At 43.4% G+C, this 26,042-nt stretch overlaps 2 protein-coding genes across 2 annotated transcripts in view; both read left to right on the top strand.

Annotated features, from left to right (window-relative positions):
• Positions 1–20,869, top strand: part of jbug (filamin-type immunoglobulin domains fbug) — a 152,943-nt gene extending 132,074 nt beyond the window's left edge. Inside the window, 22 exon segments of the mRNA XM_071694600.1 lie at positions 1,193–1,414; positions 1,680–1,957; positions 2,319–2,436; positions 2,735–2,872; positions 3,084–3,257; positions 9,004–9,143; positions 9,531–9,734; positions 11,058–11,256; positions 11,386–11,492; positions 11,628–11,783; positions 12,281–12,434; positions 13,443–13,604; positions 13,742–13,920; positions 13,922–14,123; positions 14,272–14,438; positions 14,618–14,824; positions 15,814–16,488; positions 16,491–16,697; positions 18,203–18,301; positions 18,639–18,759; positions 18,926–19,107; positions 19,444–20,869. Of these exon segments, the coding sequence (XP_071550701.1) occupies positions 1,193–1,414; positions 1,680–1,957; positions 2,319–2,436; positions 2,735–2,872; positions 3,084–3,257; positions 9,004–9,143; positions 9,531–9,734; positions 11,058–11,256; positions 11,386–11,492; positions 11,628–11,783; positions 12,281–12,434; positions 13,443–13,604; positions 13,742–13,920; positions 13,922–14,123; positions 14,272–14,438; positions 14,618–14,824; positions 15,814–16,488; positions 16,491–16,697; positions 18,203–18,301; positions 18,639–18,759; positions 18,926–19,107; positions 19,444–19,572 (4,220 nt within the window). The 3' untranslated portion in view covers positions 19,573–20,869.
• A 3,501-nt stretch (positions 20,870–24,370) lies between these two features.
• Positions 24,371–26,042, top strand: part of Prp8 (pre-mRNA processing factor 8) — an 80,474-nt gene continuing 78,802 nt past the window's right edge. The window contains exon 1 of the mRNA XM_071694604.1: positions 24,371–24,882. The gene's annotated coding sequence lies outside the window, so the exon portion shown is untranslated. The remainder of the gene's footprint in view (positions 24,883–26,042) is intronic.

The following is a 26,042-nucleotide window of genomic DNA, read 5'->3' on the forward strand; positions in this document are numbered from 1 at the left end:
TACATACATACATCTCCACTGCAACTTTCCTATCATCAGCCACACGTTCCCTCCTTCATACCTCCGTTTGTTACACTTTAGAGTCACATGATTTCTGTTATTTGTTTTCTCTTATTTCCGTTCCGTTTTCTTATTTGTTTCCTCACACATGTATTTCCTTTTCAGGACGATCCAGAAAACACCAGCGCGCTTACTAATAGTACTAACCCGTATTTTTACCACTTAGCTTAGCCTGGGCAATGGGGGTTGTGGCGAGACACCAGCACGGGCGGGCCTTCCTCCCCACACCATCTGGGAGGAAGCCCTCACACTTGCGGCACAAATGCATGCTTTCTTGCACATGCTAGACTAAATATTCCCAGTGAGCATGGTTTTAATAAAGCTGTCTCTAATACTACACCTTAGTGATGTTGGTGGTGGTGGTGCGTGCGTAAAGGGTGAGGTTTGCCAAGCATATGAATGTGTGTGAAGTGTGTCCTTACGTGATGCCCACTCTGGTGTTGGTGCGTGACCTGTGACGAACCCATGATGACTCCTACATGATGCTCGATTGACTCTCTTTCAGACGCGGGACGTGATCACGACGCAGAGAGACTCCTTGATTAATCTCAGACTTGCCTTGTGTTTCCACTCCCACAGTGACATTAGTCAAAATTCCCTCCCCTTCATATACCGTAGTGTGTGTGAACTCCCAGAAGACCACTGACCTTATCTGTCCCCCCAAAGGTGACCAACCGTGTTGACATGACCGGTGGCATCCAATGTCTTCCTCCTCCCTCCTCCTCCTCCTCTTCCTCCTCCTCCTCCTCACCTAACCTGAACTGAACCCCTGGGCGACTCCCCCCAGCAGCTGCGGCCATCGCTCCCTCTTGCACCACATCTTCCAGCGACCCTCCAGCTTCCCATCCACGGCTGGAACAGTAACCAAGATCGCTAGCTATTGTAATGATATCCCAACCCTTTCCTCTTCCTGCTTCATCCATGGTCCTCAGAATAATTGTAACGTGAGCTAACTTCAGGCTTTCATTCAGCCCACCACATATGCCTGTTTTTTTTTTTTTCCTTTGTCCTCGATTTGCAAAGACCCACACCCGTCCTCACGTGCTCCTGTGGTCACATGAGTCCCCGGCCCTCCCAACTCTCCCACCCCGGCGTAGCATAGGGCCACACTAACTAGGCCGCGTCTGTATAGGCCCCAATGGACTTCCGGTGGCGGCGCAGGTCCGCGACAACGGCGACCACACCTTCAGAGTGGAGTTCGCGCCCCGGAGCGCTGGCGAACACAGGATCCACGTCGCCTACAGCGGCGAGGCCATTCCAGGCTCTCCCTTCAGCTGTAAAGTCTACGACGTGTCAGCCATCAAGGTGCGGCCGGTGGACCGTGGTATGGTGGCCAAGCCCGTCACCTTCCTGGGTGAGTTGCATCGCACACACTCCTCATGTACTCAGTCCTTCCTTGATGAACTCGTATCTTTGCAGGTGTTACCAGATTGATCATATTATTTTTAAAGTCGGTGCCAGTAAGTATAATCTCGTAGTTTATGGTACGACAAAGCCAAGTTACTGATTGTAAGATATTTTCCACTGATCATATACATGGATTGTAAGACTTGTAGGCAAAGATGATGAACTGGTTAAAGTCAACGTTAGTCTTGAGTTATATCACCTGGTGTCCACAGTGGAAACTAACAACGCGGGTCCCGGGAACTTGGAGGTCACCGTCAACAACGGCCAGGTGCCCACCAGCGCCCAGGCTCAAGGTAACCACGTGTACGCCATTTCCTTCACGCCCAAGGAGGCCAAGCCGCACGTGGTGGAGCTCAAGTTCAACGGCGAGAACGTTCCAGGGTCGCCCTTCTCCTGCGAGGTGGTGGACGTGTCGAGGGTGACGGTGGCGGGCGCCGGCCTGGAGAAGGTCCCAGTCGATCTACCTGCTACCTTCACCGTTGACTCACAGGTCACCAGACGTCTCCTTATCTTGTCTGTAAACAAACATGGATACGTAAATTGAGTTCTAGATTGTGCGGGGGTGAAAACAAATAAAAAAAAATTAGCTGCCCTGTATAACTAATTTTTTTAATATCTGTATTGGTTAGATATGTAAAGTTCTCTTTTTCATCATGGAACTTATATGTGGTTGATTAAGTTGTAGAAAATGGGATATCGGAATTCGAGTAACTTTTTTTTTATTCCTTTTAGTCCACCATTGTTAAGGCTGTTATCCCTCAAGGGCACGTCATACCTCCCACACTAACTTAAGGCCAAGATTCCACCAGATAAGTTTATTAATAAATACCACATTTTTCGATGGACAACAGGCGACTGTGGATCAGCTGGAGGTGAAGGTGTTGTCTCCGTCCCGTCGCGCCCTCGAGCCACGCATCTCCACCAACGACGAGGGCAAACTGCTGGTGGAGTACACTCCTACTGAAGTAGGTCAGTGCCTCTCCCCCTCACCCGTCACCCCCGTCCACCACTCAGACATTCATGTACCTGAGTGCGGTTTGAACCGTGAACTATGACATATGTAGGAAAAAAACGGGGAGACAAACAAAAAATTCTTATATTGCTTGTAGGACGCGGTTATATTTTTATAACTAGTATTCCATGCGCCTCCGGACAAGAAAATGATGTGTGAAGCTTAAATTTTCCACTTTGAAATGTAATGGATTATGTTTGTAACGAGTGCACTTCCGTTCATGTTTTATTATTTCCGTGTTGTGTATTGGTGCAGGCGACCACAGCGTGGAGGTGCGGGTGGCGGGCATGCTCGTGCCCGGGTCGCCCTTCCTGGTGAAAGCCTACGACGCCACCAAGGTCAGGGTCACCGAGGTGGCCACTGGCATCGTCGCCAAGCCTGTCTACTTCTCCAGTGAGTTCTCGACGGTTATAGTGCTTTGTTTACTATAAAATATTCCTGTCATCGTAACACGAAGCCAAGTTTCCTGTGAACCATAAGGCTAATTGATTATGAGATTCATTTCAGAGTATTACTCGCAGATCTCTATTGTTGTTTGTAGTATATTTCCTGGTGTTATTTCCGCTTGTGTTACCCCGTGCCTGTCCTCACCGCTGCCCCACAGTCGACGCATCGCAGGCTGGTGCAGGTAACCTGGAGATCATCGTCTCTGTGAACGGCCGCAACGTTCCCAACTACGTGCAGTCGGAGGGCCATGCCAGGTTCCGCGTCAACTTCAAGCCAAAAGAGGCCGCCGTCCACACCCTCTCCGTTAAATTCAATGGCCTGCCTGTCCCTGGTAAGTGACCCTACCTGGTGAATGTTTGGATCTCTTGTGCCTGATGAACTGCCCAAAGTGCTTAAGTGTCAGGACTTGTTGAGTGGCTAGGCTATGCCTAGTGAGTGACCATACTTGTTAAAGAGGTGATAACGTGCTGAGTGGCCAGGCAGTAACCTGATGAGTGACAAACAATCTAGATAAGGAACGATACACGGTGAGTGGCCAAGCCATACATTGTGAGTGACCAAATCTACTAGAGATAGTGCCTGGTGAGTGACCATACGTGGTTAATGTTGATACCTTGTAAGTGAACACATGTGTCTTCTGGTATACATTGTCTTGCTCTTATTGTATACTTGCAGGAGTCTTGGATCGCCACTCCCGTTTAATGCAAATTCACTCGTTTGCGAGAAGACAAATATTAGAAATGTGATTGAAAGGCGCATTCTCCTTTAAAAGCCATCTCCACCGATATTGCTTCTGAGGCAGAATAGCAAAGGAGTCTGAAAGGAAAAGAGTAAGCAAGTCAGATGAGTTTGTAAATGAGATTTAAAGTGAATGAAAAGACTACGAGTTTTACAGTCAGACGCCAGGCATGCTGCAGATCTCCATATACTTACTTGTCCATCTGGTGTTGATATTCGATATATATTTCAGAATTTTCTGAGGCTGTTTGCCTCAGCAACAGATCGTTTTGTCTGTTGTTACAGTGACGTTCTTTCTGTAGAGGATTCTCCAGATTTAATGAGATAGCTTACGTGTGAGCACCGTATATTGACGTATAAGTATGTATTCCTTATCGCAGATGTCATATAGATTGTTCTGATTCACTGGGGTTCGAATATTCCATTTAATCGTTAACGCACTTGCCGGGAGGCGTTGGCGGAATATTTCTGTATTCGGCCAAGTGATACATAGGCGTTCAAAATATGTTTGATTAGATTTTATATGTTCTCATATGACTGGGCACCCGGGATGTGATTCTGCTCTTGGTTTGAATATTTGGTATCCGTGTCAACTTTGATATTCACAACTTCACAATTACATGTTCATTGTTTTGGATAATTTTCGTAGGTATAAAAGTTTTCAGTAATAAGGAAATATTTAGTAATCTGGTCACTCAGCACTGAAGAATTTTATTACTGATATCTATTGACGTTAAGATATTTAGAATTCTCAATAATTAGGAACAATATTGAATGTTGTGTTTATGTAAAATTATATAAGACTTCATTTGATGTAGATGTAGATATATTTATTCTTTATTGTGGGTATTGAGATGGATTAGAGGACAAACATTAGAGTCATCGTTAATGAAGAGAGAGGTAATGCGTTGCTTGAGTTTAAACGTGAACTGTAGGTATGTATAGAGATGAATGTATCCAGAACAAAAGAGTCAGCCGAAAAAAAAAAGGAAAAAAAACGAGAACCCAGATGATGTATTGACCCAGTGGAAGTGAAGTTCATTGAAGAGTGACTGTTATCTTTGTTGGCTAGAAAGATAACAATATTACTCTGCTAACGGCATGGGAGTACGGGTGCTTGTGGCGGCCTGAGCTTAGCTTTAACATTCCACTTGATGATCCAGTAAGAAAAGGCCTAACTTGAACTACTGTACAGAGGCTCTCGAGATTTTTTTTTTAAGAGTAGGGCACATTACATGATTGTAGCCTTGTTTTGCAAACCAAGGCGAACTGTCAACTCGGCTCGTGTTTAAAGGAAAAATGTAGACCAAAGTGCATGGTTATAGCCTGAATAGGTTTAAGTTACCTAACCTGTCCCCTAGTGGATAAGCTGTCTGGTCATATATATATATATATATATATATATATATATATATATATATACAGGCGTTACCGGAATCCACGTACTTCTGGTTACGCCGGGATTAAATTCACCTTGGGCGAGGTCGTATCTGGTTCGATCTCGTCGCAGACCCACCTTAATGCGGCCCAAAGCACGCCCCTTAAGATACAAGGGATACGCACACACACACACACACACACACACACACACACATACATACATATATATATATATATATATATATATATATATATATATATATATATATATATGCGTGTGTGTGTGTGTAGTTTGATCCATGTACCCATTTACCCACGAATCTCAATGGGACGTGAACATTCAGTTGTCCTGGCCCGTGGCTCTATCGTACAAGCCAGCTCGCTTGCAAACATAAACAGATATGCAAGAGTATTTATCGATAAGTTGTGGGTTTAGTTGTGGTCAGGTTAGTGGTGTTACCTCGTGCCAGGCTATTGTACAGTATCATCACCAGATACCCTCCCGCTGTACATTATCTCGCAATTATTTAACCCACATGTCCTCACGGATTATTTTATCGCAGAGTCTGGTGTCGTGCAGTCGCATCATTGAGCGCTCGCAAGTTTACGTTGTCGTTTGGATGCGGTTACGTGGATGTGCGTGTTGACTGGTTAGGGCAGAGGAAATCGTGTACCCTCAGGTGGTTCCTGCTGCTTCTTGATGACCCACAACACACTTCCTGCCAGTGGAACTTGATACCATGAACACAACGGGACGACTCGTGTGCTTGATGACATGACCTTTAGCCAGACTTTTAAAGGTCATATTAAAGACAAGGTTACCATACCTAAAGGTCGAGCCCTGTTCATCATTGCGTGTTCGCTGCCGCAAGTCTCCTTTTCATGCCTTCATAGTTATTGTTACTGAAGTTATCACTTTCGCTATCAGTCATAAGACATAGTGTGTAGGTTCTCTGTTTCGCATACACGCTTACGTATTGGTAGCAGATGGACACGTCGTGATGTAACCCGTAGGTGACGTTGTAGTAACGTAACACATGATTATGTATACCACTGATAACACTTGGAGAGAGGAATGAGGAGGACGAATGTAGAAATAGTCATCACGCGGGAGCATAAGGTGCTTAAAGGACCGGACCGTTGCTGCCTCACAGCAAACTGACGTGCAAGGCTGTGTCGTTAAGCCACGAACGCCTGAAGTGGTCGCCCCCTACATCGAGAAGATCCCTCTCAGATGAAAACAACCCGTGCTTCCCAGAGAGTTAGTGTGCCATAGAAGATCAGCAAGAGTGAACTTCAACCTCCTTTACCTTCAGATGACCCTGAGGTTTATTATGAGAAAAAAGATTGATCGCCAAATGCATTGATTGGTGTGACGCAGTTGTCCTCAGTAACGCTAAGTGAAACTAGCCTTCCGGTGCGACAGAGGTCAGAGTCAGTAGTTTAAGGGTCGTGTACGGATGGGATCGCCTCACCACAAGAATGAGAATTACTTGAAAATTAATAAACGTTGATAGAGGTTATTGTATTTGCTCGTGAAACCAGAAGACTTTGTGTGTATTGAAGATTTTATAACCGTCACAAGACATGAGCTTTGCTGCCGACGCTACAGTAAACCAGCCGCAGCCATCATTATGCAGGAAAACCTCCACCCTCCACAAGTTGATTTTCCGCAGGAAGTCCATAGGCGACCTGCCGGAGGCCCACAGCTGGCGTAAGTCGCCCCAGTCCCCTCCCCCCCCCCCCCACACACACACACACACATGCAACACACACTACTCCGTACGACCTTCCGGAGGCCCACACCTGGCGTAAGTCACCCAAGTTCCCGCCCCACGCTTCCCTGTACGACCTACCGAAAGCCAACGCCTGGCGTAAGTCGCCACAAATGCCTTGCACAACCCACAACACCTTCCCTACACTATCCACAACACCTTGAGCTAAGCTGCCCACACCTGCCCATCGCCATCCACAACACCTGCCCAGCACCACCCACAACTGCACTGCGCCACCTACAATTCCTACCTTGCAATACTCACAGCTCCTGCCCTGTACTGTCCACAACACCTGCCTTTCCACTCAACGTCTGCCCCACACAACCCATGCTCTGCACCACCCACGACACCTGCCCTGCATTACCCTCAACACCTGCCCTGCACTACCCTCAACACCTGCCCTGCACTACCCACAACACCTGCCCTGCACTACCCACAACACCTGCCCTGCACTACCCACAACACCTGCCCTGCACTTCCAGCAACACCTGACCTCCCTTACCCACAACATCTGCCCTGCACTTCCAACAACACCTGCCTTGCCTTACCCACAGTATCTGCTGTATGCTGTTTACACCACCTTCCCTGCACCAACCACAACACCTTCATTGCACTACCCACAGCACCTCCTCTGCACCACCCACTGCACAATACCTGCCCTTCATTACCCTTAGCTCCTGCCCAGACCTACCCACATAACTGCTTTACACCACCCATAACACCTGCTCTGCACTACCCATAACACCTGCTCTGCACTACCCATAACACCTGTTCTGCACCACCCATAACACCTGCTCTGCACCACCCATAACACCTGCTCTGCACTACCTATAACACTTCACTTGCACTGCCCACAATACCTGCACTGCTTCACCCATAACACCTGCTCTACATTATCCAGAACACCTGCCTCAGTACCCACAACACCTGACCTACAATACCCATAACACCTTGCTTACACTGCCTACAAATCCTGCCCTGCACTACTTACATCCTGCTCCCCAGCACTGCCCTCAGCACCTGCTCTGCTCTTCTCAAAAACATTACCCTTTACTACACACAATACCTGCCCCGCATTACTTACAACGCCTTGCCCTGAATTACTTAGTGCCTGTGCTGCATCACCCACAACACCTGCCTTGCACTACCTACAACCTCTTCCTATGAATACCCACAGCACCTGCTCAGTACTACCCAACAGTACCTGCCTTGCACTACCCACAGCGCCTACCTTGCACTACCCAGAACACCTGCCTGCACTACCCACAACATCTACCCTGCACTACACACACAACACCTGCCTGCACTACCTGCAACACCTACCCAGGACTACACAAAAAAATCTGCCCTGTACTACCTTCAGCCCTTGTCCCGTGCTACTCATAACACCTGATATGCACAACCCACATCACCTATCATTGTCCTTATAGTATCTAACCCACACAACCCACAGCATCTTATTCACACTGCCCACATCATTTTGCCCTAAACTACACACAATACCTGCCCCTCATTACTTACAACGCTTGCCCTGAATTACTTAGTGGAACGTCAGTTCCACACTTGTCAAATTCATTCCACATTGTTTAACCTTCCCACACTACCCACATCATGCCCTACACTGTCCATGACACCCACAACATCTTCCCACTCTGATTTTTCTTCAACTTTTCAGTTAGTGGTGATCAGATAACCTTGCCATAAACCATCGGGTCTCCTGTTATCTCTCCCTCCCATGAATAATATCTGCCCATTTCCCCAGACTCCCCTCAACATACCTGATGCTGTCCACATGTGTCCCATACTGTCATCACCATCTGTCCTACACTTGCAAGAACATCTATTGCTTGCAGCCTGCATGTGCTCCACATTGGCCACCACATCTGCGTTACACTGCCCACCACATATACCCCATACTGTATACAATATCTCTCTCATACTACCCACAACATGTACTACACCCTGTCCACAGCATATGCCCTACAATGACAACCACATCAGCCTTACATTGCCCATAACACCTGCCCCAGTGCTCACCACATTTGCTCCACAGTCCCCACAACATCATCCCCACACTAGACTTATGATAGCCTCATTGTCCTCTGTGGTAAAGATCCTCCATGTACCTGTGTTACTGTTAATACTGTAGCCTGGCTAACCTTTGCCATCCATATATGTTTCCAGGGTCACCTTTCAAGTGCCGTGTAAGTGACAGCAGCCAGGTGGTGGTATCAGGCGCCAGCCTCAAAATGTCCTCCCTGGCACGGCCTGCCCTTATCACTGTTGATCCCCGTAGTGCTGATGTCACCGACTGTGTCGTCCAGGTCAGTCCACGCCTCTCTGTGAGTCAGGGCTCCTATGGCTTAGCAATTGTTTCAAGTTTACCTCCAGTGGTTGAAAATATTAGATACCTTAATGTCTTTTTATGACCATATTACCTAGGTATATAAAGAAGCATTTTCCTTTTTTGTTATGATGCCTAGTTAAAATTACAGTAAATGTGTATATTTATATCGCTGCATTGTGTATCTCTGACTGCTGTGACTCCTAGGGTCTGCTAAAAAGCACTTAATGACCATTAGATTCTAGTGCTATACAAATTCCACCAAATCAACAGTTATTTCCTCATTCATGCACTTTTTTCTAAGCTGTGAGTTTCCACTTGAACTTCTCACTCCAATGATGGTTATCACAGCCTTTCCTTTCTGCAGGTGACATCACCATCGGGAGCGCATGTGCCCGTCAGGCTGGAAGGTGAACTGCCCAATAAGCTGGCAGCGGAGTTCCAGCCTTTGGAGGTAGGACCTCACACGATCAATGTCATCATGGATGGTGAAGGTGTGGGTGGCTCACCCTTCACCTGCAACATTTATGATGTCACCAAAGTGCAGGTCACTGGCCTCGACCATACCAAGGTGAGTCGCACCAACCATATCACCAACCTTAACCACATGACCCTTTCCTACAGTTATCAATTCTTCACTCATGTTACACTTGTGTCATCTTCTGCTTAACATATACACCTTTGTTTTCATTCTGCAAGTCACCTATTTTACTTGAATCCCCTCTCCATTTACTTGTTAGAAGTATTTCCTTATCCACTGAACTTGCACATGTGTCCCTTCCCCACTCATTCACCTGTTTCACCTCCTTAACTCGCTTATTGCACTTGTCCCCCAGCTTTACTCACCATTGACAATTGTGTCATGCTACTCTACTTATTGCTATCCTTTACTCATTTCTTGCACCTGTGTTCCCAACATCCACTCTGTTCATATTTATATTCCTATCATCCTTTAGATATTTTTTACACCTCTGTCCCCTTACCATTCCCTTGTTTGTTACAACTGTGCCCCCTTCCTCTTCACTCATATTACAGCTGTTTCTGCCTTCCCTTCACTCATGTGTTACACATTTGTTCCTGTTCCCTGTTGCTCAGGGGATCTACCTGTGTTTTTGAAAGATTAGATTGGATCATTAGGCAGGAACCTTAGGCAGGAACCACTGAAAGCACTGTGCTAGAGATGGCCCTTTGCCTGTGGGCTGTTAAAGGTGAGGCACTAAAGGTCAAGAAGCATCACTGGATTTAAGCAGTTATGGGGACTGTTGCTGTGGCCACCCCCTTGATGGGATTCCCTAAGGGAATGGGCATCAGAGATATTGATAGATAGTTCTTTTTCACTTGTGTCTCTAACCATTTCACTTGTTCCCCACATTTGTTACATTTCTGCTCCACTCCTGCACTCTTCTCTCGTACACTCATCTCTCACACCAGTCTTCCTCCTTCCCTTCACCTTGTGTCTTTTTTCCTACACTTACCCTGCTCAATCTGTCTCTCTTCTCCATTCAGTTGGTCAGCCTGTTCCCCTCTTCACTGACATATTCCAGTTATCATATCTGCTCACCTGTTACATCTGTGTTGTCCTAGTCTTCACAGAGTACATGTATGCTCCCCCTCCCTTCATTTAACAGTTCCATCTTTTGTTCTCATCCCACCTTTCAGTCACTCTTCTGCTGACAAGTTATATCTGTCTTCCATCAACCTTTGCATCTTTGTCACCATTCACTTAACATAATATCTACAAACTCTTTCAGAAAACTTTCATTTTGTGATCCTTTACCCTTTTATCTCCTCCCCTGACCTACCATATTCCCAACTGTGTTCCACCTCATGTTTTTGCTAACGCTCTTCAGTCTTGCAAAAGTAACTTATAGAACTAACCTTTGTGTTCTTGCAGGTGAACCGGCCAGTAACATTTACAGTGGATGCATCTCAGGCAGGCGAAGGGACGTTGGAGCTGGTTGTAACCACAGCCAAGGCATCCGTCAGGGCAGAGGTTGCCGCTAGGTCACGTGGTCTTTACGATGTCACATTCACTCCACACGAACCTATCCCACACTTCGTCAATATAACTTTCAATGAGGAAGATGTTGTTGGTGAGTTGTCCCTGTCGTGTGTATTGCAAAAATCAACCCATGTAAGCTCTGAAAAAAAAGATTTAACTTTTTGTATACCAGACATCTTTCTTGGCTTTTATGTCAAGATACATACTATTGCTCCCTCAGGATCACCCTTCAAATGTGATGTCCGGGAGCTGGAACCTCGAGAGGTTCGTCACCTGCAACGTAAAGAGAGCCAGATGGTAACAGCCAAAGGAGAAGGTCTGAAACAGGTAAGGAGGAGAGTTTTGGAGGTTAGAGAGATGATGACAGATATCAGCCAGTGCCATTCATGATCCCTAACCAGAGCATTGTGCACATGGTCTCTTGAGTAATTGGATGATGTACCTTGATCTTTGATGCCACAGGTGGTGACGGGCAACACAGCTTCCTTCACTGTGGACACCAAAGGCCTTGATGGGGAATTAGACATCCGTGTTACTGGTCCTGATGGTGGGCAGATCCCAGCTCGGCTGGTCAAACTCCGTAGTGGTCTACATCGTGCTGAGTACCGTGCTGACCAGGTGAGGCCAGGGCCATAGGGAATGCCTTTTTCATGCCCAGGAAACTATCATAGTCATAGTAAGTAAACGTGATCTATGCCTTAGGGTGGGAGTGTAATCACTGTTAGAGAGGGAACACAATCATTATATTTCAGAGGGAACAGTATTGCAGTCGAGAGGAAGCACAGGCATTTTGTTACAGAATGCTGCCTTTTTCACGCAGTCATTGTCGCATAGAAATCATAGTCATCATTATCGTAAAGAAGGGAGATGGGTGCAGGCCCTGGAGGGTAACAGGTTTCTGGTAGACATGGGAGTTCTTGGCATGCCTACTGGAAACTGAAGAAATGTCTTAACAGTTTGTTGAAAAAGAAAATTGTCTAAAGTAAACATAGCTGCTCTTCTTTGAAACAGATAACATCAGCATCTTCACCAAGATTATCCTTGCAAAGTAAATGAAATTGGAAACCTTTTTCAATGTTGCTGGGTGATAATGACAGTGATATTTGTGTGGACAGGTAGGGTCATACAGCGTGGCAGTACTACATCAGGGTGCACCCATCAGTGGCACACCCTACACTGTGGAGGCTGCCGACCCTCGCCGGGTATCCCTTCAGCCAACAGGCGACTGTTTCTCTGGCCAGGAGTGCGCCCTCAAGGTTGATGCATCAGGTGAGTTATGTGTGGCTCTTGATATATCACTGAATACTAATGCATTGCTCATCAGCAAATATTTGAACTGGCCACTTGGAAGTTTATTTGTTTGAAATAACTTTAAGAGTGTGTTTGTCAAGGCAGGAATGGTAGAAATTCATGTAACTGCATGTTAAAATGCATATTATATGTCAGCAGATTTCATGGGCAAGATTCATTAGCTTTCAGTGAAAAATTGTTGAAACTGTGGAAAGACAATCAAAGTATTAGCTCAGTGATACCAAGTAAGATTGCTGTAATAATAAAATGTGAAAGGAAAGACACCACAGTTATTGGAAGTTTAATTTGGTTTATTAACTTACATGAACTGTTTAAAGCTATTTATTCAGTAAATATTGGCTTATGGATCAGTTACAGTTCATGTGTTTCTTAAGCAGGTTTCTAAGAATACCTCTGTGAAAGGGATGTAAGCATGTTTTCATAGGTATATATATATATATATATATACTGGTATTGTCAGATATTACATTTTTAGTCAGAATCTTTTGGTACAGGTTGAATGATATTCATGTTTGTATGTCATGATTTAATGAGGAACACTTGCCAAAAAACTCATAACCAACAGAAGTCATTTACAAAACTTTTATTGAATTTCTGTTCAGCATTGGACAAAAATGATTCATTTTACAAATTCATGGTGTTATATATTTATTATTTGGATGCTTTTCATCTAAAAATAACTTAGAAATGTATCTTAAGTTGTTTTTACTTAACAGTTTAACAGAAATGGCTCAAGGCTAAAGATTCACTTTTTGGGTACAGGTACTAAACTTCCTCTTGAGATTTTTCAATAGTTTCCTGAAATTGGCTTGTGGAACTTAAAGGGGAAATAACTGTGTGGTTCTTCATAGATATACAATGGAAAAGAATTAACCTGATATTTGAAACAAAGATTGCTTTCTAGCCCCCCTTATAGCTCAGGAGAAATGGCCTTTATGTAATGGAAGTGTATATGTTTGTGTATAGGTGCTGGGCGTGGGTCACTGTCTGTAGGTGTGCGGGCAGTGGGTCAGGATGTAAAGCACTCCATCAGGGACCTGGGTGGTGGACTGTACAAGGTGCTCTTCTACCCTAGAGCTCCCATACCACATAAGGTGGACATCCGTTATAATGGGGTCCCTGTCCAGGGTATGTTGCAAAACCTCTTTTGCTTTCATATTTTTATTTGATAATAGTCCTCTCTTGCTTCTCACAAAAATTGAAATTCTGATATTTAAGAGTATTACTTATTGGTATATATTTTATATGAATACTTTCTGCCTTAGGTGGACCATTTGAGGTGAATGTGCGTAACCCTGCCACTGGGAATTCAGTAACTGCCACGGGCCTTGGCCTGCACCAGGCACGTGTCAACAAACCCACATCCTTTGTCATCGAGACTTTAGGCCAGCCTTCAAAGGAATTCGATGTGCTCATCACTGGACCTCAAGACTGGGCTGTTCCAGGTTAAATGTTACCAGCAGAAAGATGGGAACTTACTTGCAGAATACACCCCACATATTCCCGGAACCTACAAGATCGAAGTGTTATGCTCCACAAAACATGTAAAGGGCTCACCATTCCAGTGCACTGCATATGATGCTTCAAAGGTGATTCTGGATCACAGCAAAACAATAACAGCTGTTGGTGAACCATGTCTCTTCAAATGTAAGTGATGCATTACTGATTAGTTACATTCTTTTTGTTTCGAAATTAGGGCTAATGATAATTTGTGATGTTCCCTATAATTATAATTTATGTTTTAAACCTTGTACCTTATAATTAAAAATTATGTTTTAAACCTGTCTCTTTCTAGTGGACAAGTCTGAGGCAGGTGTAGCAGATTTAGAGGTACAGGTTATAACGCCCTCTGAAGTGGTGATGCCTTTGGAGGTGAAGAGCGGGCCAGCAGGTGAGGCTGTAGAGTGGGTTCCTGATGCCCCAGGACAGTACAGAGTGACCATCTTTTATGGGGGTGAAGAGGTGAGCAAAAACAAAACCTAGTGAGATTCATCAAAGTCTAACCCTGCAAGAACAGTAGAAGAGAGAGATGAATTTTATATAATAAATATTATTCAAGATTATGCTTGTGAGATGTGACTTGTAGTGAACTCATATATATTTTTTAAGAATAGTAAGATCACTTGTCCTTTCATGTGTAGGTGCCAGGATCACCCATCACTGTGGATGTAGGGGAATCCGGACTAGCAAGCGTTAAGGGGTCTGGGCTGCAGGGTGGTGCTGTGGACACACCATTAATTTTCACCATAGATGGCCGTGGACTTCTCGGGGAACCTCATGTCACTGTGGATGGACCAGATAGCGTTGCTCGTGTCAATGTTAGAAAACAGGATGAAGGTCTCTACCAGGTGAGCTGAGTTCATGTCAGAGGTGGAAGGAACAAGGAAAAGTGGGAAACCAAATTGGAAATGGAAGAATGGAGTGAAAAATATTTTAAGCAATCAGGCCTGAACATACAGGAGGGTGAGAGGCATGGGAGGAATAGAGTAAATTTGAATGATGTTGTATACCTGGGTCAACGTGCTGTCATTGGATTAAACCAGGGCATGTGAAGCATCTGGGGTGAACCATGGAAAAGTCTGTGGGGCCTGGATGAGGATAGGGAGCTGTGGTTTCGGTGCATTACACACGACAGCTAGAGACGGAGTGTGAACGAATGTGACCTTTTTTGTCTGTTTTTCCTGAATCAGAGGCCAGCGATGCTATTTCCTGTGTGGCGGAGGTAGCGACAGGAATGGATGAAGGCAAGCAAGTATGAATATGTACATGTGTATGCATATAATGTCTGCATGTGTGTGTATGTATATGTCTGTAGATACTGATATGTATATGTATGTATATGTGCGTATGTGGGTGTTTTTGTATATATGTGGATGGGCCATTCTTCATCTGTTTCTTGGTGCTACCTTATATGTATAATTATCTCAGGGTCACAGCCATTAGAAACCAGTACTGATGCTCAAACTTTCCCATGTTCCCCTCATTATGAAGAGAATTCATGAGCTATGTCCATGCTGTCTTACTAACCAAAGGTATATGAAATGCAGGTATAGAGAAAACAAGTGAAGTACTGAAATTTAGGATAATGAGTGAGAGTTTAACCCCTGAGACTTCTGGGTCTTAAGATCATGATGACACCCCCATGTTTATGTTGTGTGAATTGTTTTGAAACTAGGCTAATATCTAGTATGTGTTTGTGTTTTTTCAGTAGTTTAGTTATCATTGCACTGCACTGCGATAGTGTATGTGCTTCTTGATCACAAACTGATCTGAAATATATCTTGCATTCAAAATCTATTAATTTTATTTTGTTTACCAATTATCTTGTTATACTTAGGTGACATATGTTCCTCATGAAGTGGGCATCTTCGATGCACGTGTTCAGTGGAACAAGCGAGATGTTGCTGGTAGCCCGTTCCACCCAAAGATTGTTGATCCTGCACGTGTGAGGCTCATTGGTGGTTGGTCAAGTTTGCAGGATGCTGATGGCCGCTTAGAACTGACTCCTCGTGAGGAGAAGCGGCTAGCCTTTGATGTTAGTGAGGCTGGCCCAGGACGACTTAGAGGTGAAGTAACCCATGAAGGCAGGCCTTTAGAAGTGGGGTTAGATCAGAATGGTTCACGAGCACGTCTAATTTTCACACCAATAGCAGAAGGTGCATATGAAATACGTCTGTGGTATGCAGACTTGCCATTGCCAGGCATGCCTGTCCATGGTTGGGCTGAGCCAATATCTACAGGTGATCACACACGGGTTACTCTCCGTGGTCACGGCCTCACCACAGCACGCTGTGGTGAGCAGTCAGAATTTATAATTGATGGATCAGCAGCTGGCCCTGGAGCCCCCGATGTAACCATGAGTGGCACTAAAACTGATGTGTCTATTTCATTGACACACCAAGGGGGTGGAATCTGGCGATCAGTCTACACACCCATCGTACCTGGTGCTTACCTGCTTAATGTGATGTGGTCAGACCGCCAGGTGCGTGGCTGTCCCTCTCAAGGTCAATGTAGGAGAGTGTAGCAGATGCCTCAAGAGTTGTTTGCTCAGGCGAGGGCCTCAGGCATGGAATGGTGGGGCAGGAAATAAAGTCTTTCATCGACACACGGAGAGCAGGGCCTGGCGAGCTGACTGTCACCTGCACAGGACCCCAGAAAGTGGCTCTGTGTGACCTTGAGGATCATGGTGATGGCACCTTCACTCTCAACATCAGACCACAGGTACTTTTGCTGAGTTTTCATTTCTTCTTAATTTGATATGTTACAAAGAAATATTATGACATCAAATCATACAAATTGAGTTTATTTAGTGTCTAGGGAAGAATAAGTTGCTTGTAATGTGTGGGGTCACTGATAGTAACTAATGAATCTAAACCAACTAATCAACTTACCCTCTGACACCACTAGTCATGTGAACATCCAGCCATGATAAATATATAGGCTTTTCGTCATAATGTAAATGTTTTACATCATCATTTCCCTACTTTTTTTTGTTAGTAAAGGATTCATATTTTTAAAGAATGGAAAATTAAAGGAATTTACTTATAAAAGATGTGATTTTTTTTTACATATTTGTTTGCATGAAGAACAGACAGAAATTGGCCTAATATGCTCACATGTTCTCTCTACTTGTCATATATAATGCACCAAAACCAGAGTCCCCAACACACTTTTCAAGCCACAAACCATTTCATGGTTTCTGCTGACCACTTCATATGCCCAGTAACAGCATCTTGGGTACCCATTCCCTCAGTTATACCCACACTGTTACATCACTTACTCTTGCACTAAAAAAAATCAGTACTTAATACTCAGTCCCTAGCATCGAAATTGCTGATGTGCGTACTCTTTCCAACACACTACCTTTCTACTTCTTACCAGGTGCATATGCATTACCAGTCACTCACCTCTCATAATCCACTTTTGTATTCACCCACATCATTCTACATCTCACTGTCCTGCACTCTTTCATAAATTCTCACAACTACCTTCAGCAGAAGTACCACCCCATCTTTTGCACTTGCCATCCTATTAACTACCTTTACCAAACCTTTCTTTCCCTCTTGTTTAGCCTAGTAAAGTTGATTGCTGCCGAAACATACTACCTATCTTCCTGCTTCTCATCCTGGTTGCATTCATGCTCATTCAGACACCCCAACTCGAGCCCTCGAGGAGGATGAGCACTCCTCGCTTGGCTCCTTATCATTCCACTTTTATTTCAGACATTGAAATAAGGAAAGGAAGTGTTTCCAACCCTCTCAAGCTGCTGCCCATTTAGTCACCACCACACGTAGGGAGTGGGAGGGCAGTATTCTTTCTCCTTTATCCCTTTAGATCTTGAAATTCAGAAAAACTGAAAATTATGTCCAATAAAGAGGAAAAATGTCATGCCTTACTACCGTATGTGATTAGATTTTGCGTTACCTAATGGTGTCATAGGATTCTTTATCACTTGCCGAGGCTGTTCCAGATGTTGATTAAGAGAACAGTGCGCAGCTATATAAGGAATGTAGTGTGCTGCAGACTACCCAACTCTAAATGTCTTTTGCAGATCATTTTGTTACATGTGCAACTACTAGACTTTTTATTTGATTTAATATAAACCGTTGGGAAACAGCTACAATGTGTGGCATTTGAAAACAAATGAATTAACAAAGATTATTTGCTTTGATAGTGATCCCATGATATAACGGCGGATGAGCCATAATTGAAATTACTGTCCACAGGAGTCCGGCCGTCATTCTCTGAACGTCAAATACGAGGGCGACCATGTGCCGGGGTCGCCATACACGCTCAAGGTCGCTGGTGCTCCAGACGCCTCCAAGGTAACCCATACCCTGCCAGATTCAGTATACCAATACGTAACATTTCTTGAGATCATATCCACTGCTTTATGTTATACTTAGTAGAATACCTTCATGTGACACGCACCTACTGCCGTCTGTACATTAAAACTCTCTCTCTCTCTCTCTCTCTCTCTCTCTCTCTCTCTCTCTCTCTCTCTCTCTCTCTCTCTCTCTCTCTCTCTCTCTCTCTCTCTCTCTCTCTCTCCAAGCTTTTCGATCTTTTTCAGTCCACTTACGTTCATGGTAATTAATCACTCAGCATAATTGCAGTCATCTTCACAAGTCACCCTTTTCATTCGCAAACTTTCGTTTGCAGGTTCGTGTGTACGGACCGGGTATTGAGCATGGAGTGCTTGCAAGCTATCAAAGCCGCTTCATCTGTGACACCCGCGGTGCTGGTGCTGGACAACTCACCGTCAGGATCAGAGGACCTAAAGGTGTGCACTTTTAAGTACTTTCGTAACTTGTCACACACCAGGTTGTACTATTGGGAGGTGTTCTGGACCTCACTTTATCATCCCTAAAATACGACCATCTTCTGACTCGGACACAACACAGGTTGCACTGTGCTTCCTTAACATAACCTTGTTGCCTGTCTAACAGGTGCCTTCCGTGTGGAGATGCAGCGCGAGTCGCAGAAGGACCGGACGATCCTCTGCAAGTACGACCCGACGGAACCAGGTGACTACCGCATGGAGGTGAAGTGGTCTGGGGAACACGTACCTGGCAGTCCCTTCATCGTCATGATCTTCGACACTCAGGACGAGCTTAATAGATACATGGCGGTCAGTTGGATATGTTTATTATTGTTTTGTAGGTATGAGAAATGTTATTTGTTTATACAGGTGGCTGTAATTGTTTCTCATGTGGATATATTATTTTATTATTATTATTGGCTGTATATATATCTTTCATACTATTCACCATTTCCCGCATTAGCGAGGTCGCGTTAAGAACAGAGGACTGGGCCTTTGAGGGAATATCCTCACCTGGCCCCCTTCTCTGTTCCTTCTTTTGGTAAATCAAATATATATATAATATATATATATATATATATATATATATATATATATATATATATATATAAAAGGCTGATTATTTAAATTGTAACCTGTCTGCAGGGAGGGTACTCTCCGAATGGGCCTGGTGGAGCACCCAGTGACTACTACGGAAGTATTGGTTATGGGACCACCTACGGTGCAGTCAGCTTCGGACAGATGTCATGGCGTGGCTCCCAGGCACAGCTGTGAGGGGGGCCAGGGTCCCCACCGAGCGTCGCTCCTTCCCCTAATGCCCCGTCTAGCAATGGCCTCAGTCCTGGCTCTTCGCCATCTTCCCCTTCACCCGCCCGTGCTCCGCCCACCAGTAATGGCCGAGTGTTGACAACGCCTCGGCAAGTCAAGGCCATGTCCAACGCCCGTCGTAGGAACAAACCCCTTGACACGGTGGATCGCAACTCCGTACTGCGACCAACAGTTTCAACAGCTCCAAGACCAATGCCCGTGTACATGTCCACTTGGGCGTGGTCTCCTCGCCAGAACCACTTCACATCCCTGCCGCCTCAGCCTATGAAAGGTCGTACGACCCCCCGACGTTCGACGCCCATGAATGACCCTGTGTACGCCGGCATCAATCCGCGCCAGTTCCGCCGGTACCACGTCATCACCAACAACTTGTAGGGTGGTGGACCCTGGTCCCTTGCAGCAGGGCTCCTGTACATATATATAGTAGTGGCGCGAGCTTACTCAGGTTCCTACTCTGGAGCTTCCCATGGCTCAGTGCCTTTCATCCACCCTCTCAACCCACATCCACAACATATCACGATGATGATAATACCTCTGGCCACTGTATTCATTGCACCTTCCCATCAGTTTAACCACATTTCATCCCGTATCTCTTGCTCAACTTTGTCAGAATATACATTCCTGAAAACATCCCAATCAAGCGTGCTCATGCGTTCACATGAGAATGACTTATCATCTTGAAAGCAGTTAAAGACTCGACCAAATGAGGCAGTCACTGGAACCGCCAGTCAGTGTAGTTCCTTCCTCCCGTCATGCCCAGTGACGTCAGGCTAGGTGCTTGCCACGTCCCACGGATCTCACTTTGGGCTGCCACTACAGGTGCTTTGAGTTTGTATTTTGTTGGAAGCTTGATCGTAAAGTCGTCAGCAGGTCGGTTTGAGGTACTGAACCGAAAGATAATGAATTCATTACTGATTTTGTTTTTATACAAAGTACAACGTGCACCTTACTAAACCTTGTAAGATCAAAATTATTCTTCATGCATTTTTTCACCGTCATCCGTGCATTTTACTCATACAAAATTCACTATGAATTTTAGTTATTATTGTTGCTGTTTTCCAACTGTTGGATAATACAGGTAAGAACAGAAACATTGTAGACGTCATAACATCATGTTGATCCATTCATAGGTTAGGAACGTACCGTAGGTCATCAGAGAATGCCATGTTATATTAATATATTTAATAATGCTGAGTTAATTTTAACTATTTGTAAATGTCCAAGTAATAAATTGTACTAATAATGGATTGTCTTCCTTTCCCGAGGTATTACTCTCGACTCGTATAACTTGACTGAACTTTAAGAATGAGAACACGGACCACGTATATTAGCCTAACTGAAGCCGACCAGGTAAGTGAAAATATCAAAAATGGAGAAACTACAGTAGGAGTGAGTATTCAGCTGTCTCACACATGGCGAGTACGGCGATGTGAGAGTAAAATATTTTGAGAAGTATGTAATTGCATAATATTGTATTTTCAATACATGGTGATTCCGTGCATATCTTTGATCCAAGCACTTGCTATTACCTTTATGATATTGTAAGTATACATTACATTGTATATATCACGATACATTAAATGATGTATGCTTATATATACACCAATGCATTTTTCAGAAAACATTAATTACTACCCTACATGTAACACCCTTAACGTGCGCTAAACTGCCGTACGGCCACGCCTCAACTTTTGAAACAGTTGTCATCCACATAAGATGGCAGTGTGATGTTTATATAAAACCACAGCTCGAAATCAGCAGGATGAACATCTGGGCTTGCACGAATGAGAGCGCTTTTAATATCAACTCAAACTAGGTAAAATTCAGTTAGAATAAAACAACTGAAAGTTTTACAAATGTATGTTGGTAACCAACTGCCTGTGATATTTTTACATCGTGTGTAGTGGTCATTAAACGCCATACTCATCAACGTTCTAATAAAAGTTGTAATGCAAATTAATAACTGGGACTCGCGAACGCTTTAGATTATTCCCGTCATTGGTACCAAGTTTCTGTACACATAACTGGCCAGATAACTTGAAACGCGTTATTGTATAAACGTCCATTTTTTTTTTCGATTGGTGTTGGAAAATTAATGACCCTGGCATCGACACACGCAAAGCCCAGATAATCATTATAATCAGTTACCATTTATGACAGGAATGTTATTAATCTTTATCAACTACAGTATTTAAATAAAGGACGTGATGTATTCACTAAACTTTAAACTGCAAAAAAATAAAAAAAATCTTTGAAACCCATATATCGGCTATTTTTAACAGTGCATGTAGTATCTAACAATATACTATTATTTATCTTATGGTTATAAGAAAATGACTCTGTTTATGTTCTAACAAAGCAAAAAAATAATTTCAAACTTTTGTCGGTTGTGATTGAGCTGAGTGGGTTGGCGCTGCTAGTTTGAGGGTTGGTTCTAAGGTATGTCTAGATACGTTCTCAGTGTTCCACAACTCCCCATAGACTATTAGCCGCTTGGAACTTTAACTTGGTAAGGTGGTATATGAAGTGAGAGCGTCGACTATGGCCTCCAACACATTTTTCAGGTGTTCAAGTATTTTTTTAGTTCACAACAACGTTAACGGTCTTAATATATTAACTTGGCAGTCGATTGCCCAAACCACTGCGATCGGGAAATGTTGACATTAGTGCTGAAACTAAATGCACAGATAGAAATGAGGAAATTACAGGTAATATATAAACTTAATGCATTTAGTACAGCAACTCTACAGCCCCATCTTACAAGCAAAATTAATTATATATGTATTTCCGGATTGTATCTGTATGTCTTTTCATAGTCACCCTAAGCCTGAATTCAGTTTCGGGTGATCTACGTTATCGTGGTAGGTCATCAGCGGAGATGGCCGAAAGTTAAGGTGTCTTTCCGTAATATCGTATTCTTTTGTGTAGCTGTATTAGGGTAGATGTTTATGTTAGTATGGTGTAAGTACATAAAAGTGGAAACCAAATGTACATATATTAGGCCACCTCATGACGTTTGGAAAAAAAAAAAAAGGGGGAGGGGTGCTTCTATGCGTTAAATCACGCATAACTTTTTTGTTTCTCATAATCACTGGATTAGAATAATCGTATTCTATAATATAGTCAAGTGGTATCCGTAATCTCCCTACATTCTTAGTCTGCATCGTGTGTTCCTTGCTCGGCAGCGTCAAGCAGTTGTCACGGAAACACTGACGTGATTGTATCATCTGTTCAACTCTTGTACCTCTTGTCAGAGTGGTTGTAGATAGGCTCAAATGGATAGGGAGTAGAAGCGCTGAACATTATTAGTTGCTAATGAGTTTTTCAAAATCCCGACATCTTGCTTGATTTATATCCGGCTGTAACCTGTCACTTGCCGTATTAAAGCGACTGAAGGGTTATGATAAATATAGGACTGAAATTGAAGCAACGAAAGGCATTTTGCCGACAATTCGTTATCAGTTGCGTTACCAAACGTTCTAACCGGCGGGACAGACCCGCTGTTGAACAATGTCCCTTTTACTTTCAGAACGAAAAGAAACATAATTGAAATGTCCCGATTTTGGAGAAAATGAGCGCGTATGTATGGCCGTCCCTTTTAAAACCAAAAGAGTTTTCACTGATGTTATGCATCCGAATGTAAATAACAAGGGTCAAGCTAGTGTGATTTAAAAGAAAAGAAAAAATCTTTATCATGGACCATAAGAAGAGCGGCTACCTACTACCCGGCCCAGGCTCTACATTCTCGATGCCCTTCATTTTCACATATCGACGTCCAACTACGTAAGTTTATAACTGTATTCTTGGTGATGTAACACATCAGTATTTTGTTTTCTATTGACCCAATGAAAAAAAGCCATTAGTGTTTGATATAAAGTACTGTCATGACTAACGAAACGGTGCTAAATTGGAGGGACGAATTTCGGAAGATGCTCTGAATTGCTTTTATATTTTGATAGTCATCTACTTGCTACGTAGTTCATTTGTTTACACTTTTGCATTATCTTGATCATACACCTGTAATTACTGCAAGTAATTTTACATAAAGCACTTTGAAGAATTAATATGAAAATTTCAGTTGTTTTACGTCATACCCAACTCCTGGTAATGGTAGGAGGTAACTCGGTGTTTGAGCCGAGTTGAGTTGGGAGATTTTCTCAAATTCTTGACTTTCTTTTACCCAGATCACATAATGTTCCAAAAGAAGTGTACTACCATTACAGACCAGCCATGTACAATAACTATCAAGGTGATATAGAATACGTTGTTTGCAGTGTAAATAACAGCACCTTTTTTCTCTGCTGTTTCAAGGCCTGGTATTTTTTTTCTTATTTCACTTTTACCAGCGGGCAAAAATGTCCAGTTTTGCGTACAGAAGATTTATCTTAATGTTGCGCCATATGTGCACCATTCATGTAGTCACGTTGCCCTGACATCTCGTTTGCTGGTACCCACCTCCTTGAGGTTTGGGGATCACAGTTACATTCGTTAGAGAAATAGAGTATCATTCATTGTACGCGATAAAATCAATTTCCCTCATTACAACAGAAAATCGGGACACTCAGTATGTTTCATATTCACCTATAATGACATAGCCAAACTACCGGTTCTATGGTCAAACTGCTGGTTAAGGTCATTCGCTACCCGGCCGCGCCCACATCTGGGCCAGGACCAGGTCCACAGTTAGTCCCTCACTACTGCCCTCCTCCTCCTCCTGGGCGATGAGAAGTGAGACAGACTCGTGTTATATAACTAGTGTGAATGTTTTTTTTTTATTACATTTCATGTACAAAATTATATGAAAAGAACAGGGACAAGTTTGTGTTTGTGAGCTAATGTGACTTGAGTCATGTGGCGGTGATACAGAAACATTGCAACGTCCAGTCTCGTGGGGGTCAGGTCAAGGTGATCTGCTTGGCTGAGTAACGTGACATATCTTTATTTATATGCGGCTTATTTACCAAACTGAGTAATGAATCATGATTTGAAATGACTGGGGGGAAATGCGCAAAGTAAGAATGACCAGAAAAATTTTGATTAACAACTTGTAGAGAAAAATTTTAAAGTACAAAGTGTATTGTGTGAAACAATATGGTGAACTGAATGTTGCAAAGTGATACCACCTGGTATATTTGCAATATAGCCTCAGGAAATCTATTTATCTCGTGTGTAGTGTTATCAGAAAATTTTTATAGTGATCAGTTACCTGAAAATCTGGTTACTTATTGCTGATGGCGGTATCTCTGGAGGCTAAAGGTAAGTAATATACTTTTCAATATTTAGTTGGCTGGGTTCCATTTAGAATTCGATAGTTTTAAGACATCCTGACTTTGGCAGAATATTCCTGGTTGTAAACTCAGTGTCCTGCTTTCCCCTAGGAATTTTGAATATGAAAATGTCCCTTAAATGTTTGGGAGGGCAAAAAGTGTATCTTTAAAGGTAAGTTTTACTCCCAACAATGTTTTATGAATGCAAGGCACATGTTTTATATGAATATGATGGTGATGTATGGAGGGTGGAGGTATTGGAAATAAGATATGAGGACAATATGTTGCCCTCATATATCTTAAATAAAATGAGGGTGAGGTTTGGTAATAAAAAGTGTGGTTGAGAGAGCTGAAGAGGGTGTGCTGAAATGGTTTGGACATATAGAGAGGATGAGCGAGGAAAGGTTGACTTAGAAGATACATGTGTGTTAAAAGTAGAGAAGGAGAATGGAGAGACTAAATTGGAGATAGAAGAATTGAGTGAAAAAGGTTTTGAGTGATTAGGGCCCGAACTTGCAAGAGGGTGGAAGGCGAGCATGGGATAGAGTGAATTAGAATAATGTTGTGTACAGGGGTCAACGTACTGTTGATGGACTGAATCAAGGCGTGTGAAGCAGTCAGGGTAGATCATCGAAAGATTGTTGAGGGGTTGGTTGTGGGTAGGGGGTTGTGGTTTCAGTGTGTTGCACATTACAGCTAAAGAATGGATGTGAACAACTGCGGCCTTCTTATTTCTGGTGCTACCTCTCTAATGCGGGAAATGGTGATCGAATATTAAAAAAGTCTGGCTTTGGGAGATAATGAACTTAAATGACCCATTTTAAGAGTACTACATGTACTGCCTGAGTACAGGTATTTGCAAATATCAGAGGTGTTATATGACTTTGAATTATACATATTGTTGAATATGGAGAGAAGAGTTAGATTTTAGCCAAATTCTTCCGTCAATTAATAATCTTCATTTTCATATGTTAACTTTAAAATATGTATAGATTATTGCACAGGGATTACTAAAGTAATCCTTTAATCCTTTGAAATAGTAGCTTGTTGCTTTGTATGGTCTGGCTTATGGCAGAAGCATGCAAGCAGCCATTTCACTGGAGAAATTAATGTAATATTCACAGAAAAGGAACAAAAAAATATGGCACA

Source organism: Panulirus ornatus, chromosome 57 (genome assembly GCF_036320965.1).
Source record: "Panulirus ornatus isolate Po-2019 chromosome 57, ASM3632096v1, whole genome shotgun sequence".
Taxonomy (NCBI): Eukaryota; Metazoa; Arthropoda; class Malacostraca; order Decapoda; family Palinuridae; genus Panulirus; species Panulirus ornatus.